The sequence below is a fragment of the Contarinia nasturtii genome, unplaced genomic scaffold (assembly GCF_009176525.2).
Source record: "Contarinia nasturtii isolate CC-2019 unplaced genomic scaffold, AAFC_CNas_1.1 Cnas_scaffold_1240, whole genome shotgun sequence".
Classification (NCBI taxonomy): domain Eukaryota; kingdom Metazoa; phylum Arthropoda; class Insecta; order Diptera; family Cecidomyiidae; genus Contarinia; species Contarinia nasturtii.
Window position 1 is genome coordinate 4,533,073 of NW_022198581.1, and position 6,449 is coordinate 4,539,521.

Sequence of the window (6,449 nt, forward strand, 5' to 3'; positions counted from 1 at the left end):
ACAGTCATCACCGAAAAAGAAGAGTTTTTTGTTGTTGTTGTTCAGAAGAGCTGATTTTGGTTCATCGGAAAAGATATTCTTTTTTTGTTTTACAATACCAAAGAGTTTTTATGCAAGTAAAGAGCTACAAAAAGATTATTGAAAGTCAAAGAGATGCTGTTGGATGCCCAAGAAATCAAAGCTGAAAATTCAAGATTGCTGAAAGAGAAGTGTTTTTGAATTGAAAGATTTTAAGATTTCTTTTTCTCCGTAGAGTTTTGTTTTATTTTGAAATGCTTTTCAATGATTGTATAATTTCTATAAAAAAATGTTGTTTTTAGTTAAACATAAAAAATATTGATTAAACATTTATAAAAAAATTCCCTAAATTATATGGAAGACATTGGAAGTCCTTACAATGTTCGATAAATTTGATGTTTAAAAAAAAGTGAATTATATCTCGTACAATTGAAAGATTCTCATTTCGATCACAAAGTTTTACAAAAAATGTAGTTCCCTAACAGCCTAATATCACAAAAATGCCACAGTTTAAAAAAAATTGTTGTTAAAAAACATAAATGCAATAGAAATAACTATTCCTGAATTGATATGCATTTAAACTAATATAAAGGAGATCAATATTGATGTTGGCACTTGATTGAACAAATAATGTTGTTGGAGCAAGTTGTGATTTAGGCTTGGACCCATCGATCGCCACAGTGTGACCAGCAGTGTGTTGTTTCATTGTCATCAATTGGTTTTTGCATGGTCGTCCAGAAGAATGTACCGGCTTCGGTGCGTGCAAAATGTACTGGAATGAATGTGGTTTCACGGTGAACGGATTGCAATTCGCATTCATCATCGTTGTACACATAGATGGCTGCATCATCATCACATTCAGCGATTTCGTTAAGGATGCGTGATTCCAATTCTTCGTTTTTCAAATTTTCTTCCATCTCTGATGACCAGAAATCGTTTTGATATTGGCAGTCATCGTGATAGTAGCACTCATTGCTGTCCATGGAGTAGTCAACCGTCAATTTGTTGTTGGATGATTTTTGTGATTTTTTTGCGGCCGATGATGATGTTTTCTGGCGCAAAATACGTAAAATTGGCTTCAAAATCTTCTTGATTCGGTATGATGGTGATTTGGCCAATTTCTCAGCGTTGTATTTATTTTCGTTAATGCTATTGTTGCTAGCAATAATGTAATCGTTGTAGCACATCGACATCTTGGTTAATATTTTGTGTTTACTCGCGTTGAGATTTAAAAAAAAAACTTGAAAATTTATTTCGTTTTAAAAAAAACTGTTGAACTTGTGTAAAATCACTGTTTTAACTTTCAACTTTTCAACTGAACAAGTTTTTATTTTCGTTGTAGCTAAGAGAGCTGTTTGCTTGTCGACTGTTGAATCGAATATGACTCCTACAACGCACTTGCACCTCCTTTTATACTCGTCCGAGGGTGAATTTCATGCGTTTTCGACACGCACACACATGTGCACACAACGAAAATCAAATTCTAAAGAAATGCATTCACAATAGCCTGTTTTCTCTATAGTCTGTGTATACGCACACGCATCGAAACACACATGCGAGACACGACTATGCACAGGCATCAACGGGCACCGAGACACCAAACAATAAAAACATACACGCATACACGCATACGCGCACCGATCTCTTTGCCACATACAAACACACACACACTCACTGTGCTGCACAAACGTAGCGAAGAGAAAATGCGTTCGCCCTATCAGCGTCGAGAATAGGGGCAGGTGTTCGTTCAGTTTGTACAATAAAAAGGGAATACAGAAACAGACAATTTCATGTGAATAAAAAGGCATGAAGAGCGACAGGCACAGACATGTCCGTAACGGGAATACATGAAAGCATGAACATTTTCAGTACATTATAGATGTGTTATAGTTTTTCTCTCTCTCTTTCGCGCTCTCGCAATTTGTTCGAATATGTTATTTATTGTTTGCACTTTTCAAACTGATCCCACATAAGAGCAAGTGAGATGCACGCATTTCACCCGATTTAATTTGCACTGTACAGCAACGAGTAGGTAGCAAGGTATTTGTGTGTGCTCACATATGTGGAACATATTATTCGGGTTTCGATAAATGCATGTGTAAGTGTTCAACACATGAATGCGATAATAAAGAGACATGATGATAAAATGAAAAGCAAAAAAAAACGCACACACAACACACATTGAACCATATATGTGTGTGCATACCGGTAAGCTGTTATTAAAGATCGTGGGAACGTGAATCTCTACCGAGTCACACAAAATTCGAAAAATAAATGGGGCAGATGGTAAGCGAGGGTGATTTTCATCGATGTGTATAAGAATAATAGTAATAACAATTCAGACTCGCATGAACTGACTATGCATTAATGTATATGTAGTGATACAGTGGTTACTTTCTGCTTATTTTTGTTGCTTGTTGTTTTTGTTTTTTTGTCGTTGTTGTTGTTTTTTTATGCTTATGCGTAATTCGTGCGCTTGTTGCCGAATTGCGATGCAGTGACCGGAGCAAGAAGCGATGATGAACATGAATTCTCCTGCGCGTTGTTGGTATTTGATTTGGTTGAGACATGATTTCGCTTGTTTGCCAATGGTTGTATGTGCTGCAAGGAATAACATCAACAACAGCAGCAACAGCACCATCATCAGCAACAGCAGCTCCTGCACATTTGCGATCGAAAAACCATGGGAAAATTTTTTCACAAGTCGCAGCACTTATTATCGGTATTTATTTTGGGTGTCTTTTATTATTTCTTCGTTTTTTTTTTGGCTGTATTGTCGTTCAAGTTGCATCCAGATCATTCTAGTCGCACTCGGCACACGTGGTTGCATGCAATCAATTATTAATGTACCATCTGAATGTTGTTGTTGGTGCGTTTCTTTTTTAAATCTGCCTTTGCTCTTATTTATGTGAATTATTCAGTCGATCTCGACACATCCACAGTGCACGTGTGATATGACGTGTACGATCTTGTTTGTTGCATGAGAATTTGTAATGCTGCCGCCGTTCTGCTTATATAGTGTGATAAGCAATAATAGCGCTGTATGTCCAATCATTTTTCGGATGTTTACACTTTTCTCATTATTTATATACAGAGACATTTAAGCGGACACTGTTGACTTCTAAAACAGCGGCGCTTTCGATATGATGCGGGCCAATTGAATTCGATGGTAATGAATTATAACCGTGATATGGGAATACCTTTATTTTGAATCGATTACACTTTGATAACATGTTTACGAAGCCTTTGAATATACTTAATTACTTCGATGGATATCGTCAACTCTTAACGGTACATCCTTACATTGCTTTATTTATTATTTTGGCCACTTATTTTCTTTTTCTCGCGAAATACATCGATTTTGTTCTGTCTTGTTCATGTTTTTTCGAATCATATATCTGAATCCACTGATTGTACACTGATTTCGGGTATAAAATTTCTTGTATTAACTATTTTAGCATGTGGTACATACAGTCGTTTCATCGTTTCATTCATAATTGAGCATAGAATTTATATGAAAATCACAATTTATTTCCGTCAAATATTTAATTGGGTCAATTGTGCAAAAATATATTTAAAAACCCACAAATAAAACGGTTGACATTGACTAAAATACACACAGGTGAATTGGTGTGATCCTATTGACCGGCTGTGTGTGTATTATTTAACCACAAATCAGTTTAGCTCACAACAGGGTACTACTATTCACATGCACTTTATAAATCGACTACACTCTTGTTCCGACCTTTTCTTTTTCCCCCTTCAAATTGATCAACGAAAGCCATCAACACCGACCGAATTTATTGCCAAACAATAAAGGGCATTATTGTTTTCGATTGATTTACATGTGTCAGCGCGGAGCAAGTCTCTATGCACATTATTAGTCACACAATCGATGCCATATGACTTTTGCGGAAATTTCATTTCTTCTCTCTTTTCGGCAAAAACCAAGAAACGATCATCAAACGCACGAAAAATGTATCGCAAAAACAAATTTTGTGATTATAATTTGTGCGGTAGAACACACAGACACACACGATGTGTGTATGTCATTCTAAATCTCGAAGCCAAAAGTATTTCCAACCGAAAAAGGAGAAGCAGAGAAAATAGCTGGCATATGGACACACTGGAATATGTATATAGTTTTTGAGCCGTTCACTAATTTCCACACAAACCACACATCAAATGACTATAATTATTTACAAGGAATTTTTTGAATTTTGCCGTACTAGAGAATGACTTTGTGCGTTCAATATATGGTGTATATATACATAAACAATGCCAATTGATTGTCTCTTCTGGGATGCTGATGTGAAAACCATATCGGTAGTTGGTTTCCATTGCAAAGACAATCCTTTCATTGTTGTTAATTTTGTTTTCGGCTTTTTTGTCCCGTTGAGTTGACTTGTTGCCGGTTATTTTTTGTTTTTTTATTTTTCGTAAATTATTTAATGAATGGCCTTATCAAACACACATGACTTTTTTTGGTCGTTCGATAATTGGTTTTTAGATCAAGAAGATGCAATAAAAGAGAATTCATTGACGAAAAGCATACGTTTTCATGCGACGATTAAACGTTTGTGATTTGCATAACACCACACAATTTTTTCGTCTCTTCTTCTTCTTTTGGTGGTTACTTCAAAATAGACATGAGTGAAGAGATTCTGATTTGTCTTCATTTTTGAAATTGGAAAATACACATTTGCCATATGCAAAAGAATGGTGCCCATGTGTGATTTGACGCCATATAGTGGTTGCTTGATGCTTTATAATGCAAATAATGGCTTTCTGATGCTGCATAATTGAAGAAAGGATTATAATTCGTGATATTCAAAAAAAATAATAACAATCTTTTTTGAAATATTCAAGCGAAGCAAATGTCTCTCATCCTTGTCAAATGAATCAAAATCTGACAAACGTAAAATACTGTTCAAACTCAGTCGGTGAGTTAATAAATAACTTTCGCTCTCCCTCTCTTTATTTATCGTCATAAAACACAGTGCAGAGGTTAAGTGAATAAAGTGGCGAAAATACAAGGGTTAATCGACAACAGATTATTAAATGAAAAAAAAAGAAGGTAAAATAGAGCTATTAGAAAAAAAACGGTTTCCCAAAAAAAAAGTGTCCCGTTTTACAATGTATTTCGTTGTTCATATTTGTAAAATCTGTTTCGACTTAAAAAAAAAACGGCAATCAAGTGAAAAAAGGATTAAATTGCGTGCAAATCGGTTTTCAGCAATAGTTCAATAAGAGTATATAAGCCTGTGGTGCATCGAATGATGTTTTCATGATCCTCAAATGCGATGGAGAAACAGGTACACTATCTATTTTTATTGATGAAGGGAACAATTCATCGTTTGTGATTCACAATGCGTTGTGAAAAAGTCATTGAAATCAATTGACGTATGAATAAAAAAAATGGGGACCGTCTTTATTGAATTGCACTGCTCTCAAACTGCAGAAACCACTGTCTATATACAAATACAAATTTACACATTTGTGCCATAGGATATGCACTGCACATGATCTCTGTCGAACAGAAAGTGGATGATATTTGAAGTGAAAAAAAACAACAACAAATAAACAAAACAGATGAATTGTGCGAGGGTCGATCATGTATGGTGTATGTATTGAAGAGATGCATGGGAACGAACGAGAAACGCGTTGGCCTTTCAATTAATCACCTCTATTGATGCGGAGGGTGAGAAAATTTTCTCTCTCCCATATCACATATATGAAATCACTGAGTAGAGATTTCAGTTAGGTTAACCGTATACATTTAGGTCAACCAAATGCAACGATCAACAAAAACCGTTGCACCCTCGTCTTTTCTGTCTTTCACAGTTTTTATCGGTTTTTCTCTCTCTCTCTCTCTTCTTTTCAAATCGCACACATTATTTGTTTTACTATTACAACCTCTCAATGTTCCCAGATAAATGTAAAGCATTTCAATACAAAAGATATGGAGGAGAGAGAGCAAAAAGGAATCGATCGTGCAATGTGCACAATCTGTTCAGTTATTTTCAAATCATGGGAAAATATTTTTTCGTTTCTATTTTTATACAACAAACATTACAAAAAAAAAAAAAGGTTTTTTCATCTTCTTTCTTTTCTAATTCGGTTCGTGCATTGAAAATCCGATACAATCATTAGTAATAGACCGTTTGAAAATGGAAACGAAGAAGAAGAAGAAACTTGCCATCAACGCTTCACGCATTTAATAAGTCCTTTTCTGAAATATTGTGTGTGTGTGCGCACATGTGCACTCACTCACTCTGGCTCTAACTGAATCACGTTACTCTGTCAGCATTCAATCGACAGCATTCCGTCTCGTTTCTTTCAATCGCACTCTTGCACACATAATAATATAATCAGAGCATTCATTAACAATTTAACAGGGCCATAAGGGTAGCGCTGATATACAACACCAC

The 6,449-nt window shown here is 35.4% G+C and overlaps 1 protein-coding gene across 1 annotated transcript; it reads right to left on the reverse strand.

Annotated features, from left to right (window-relative positions):
• Positions 1–359: 359 nt before the first annotated feature.
• On the reverse strand, positions 360–1,384 carry LOC116345229 (enhancer of split malpha protein-like). The gene has a single exon (XM_031774433.1). The coding sequence runs from the start codon at positions 1,209–1,211 to the stop codon at positions 672–674; it is 540 nt and encodes a 179-aa protein (XP_031630293.1). The 5' UTR covers positions 1,212–1,384; the 3' UTR covers positions 360–671.
• Between the last annotated feature and the right edge of the window lie 5,065 nt (positions 1,385–6,449).

Excerpts from the sequence above, each read along its gene's own strand:
- LOC116345229 (XM_031774433.1), bottom strand. The coding sequence starts at position 1,211 with ATGTCGATGTGCTACAACGATTACATTATTGCTAGCAACAATAGCATT.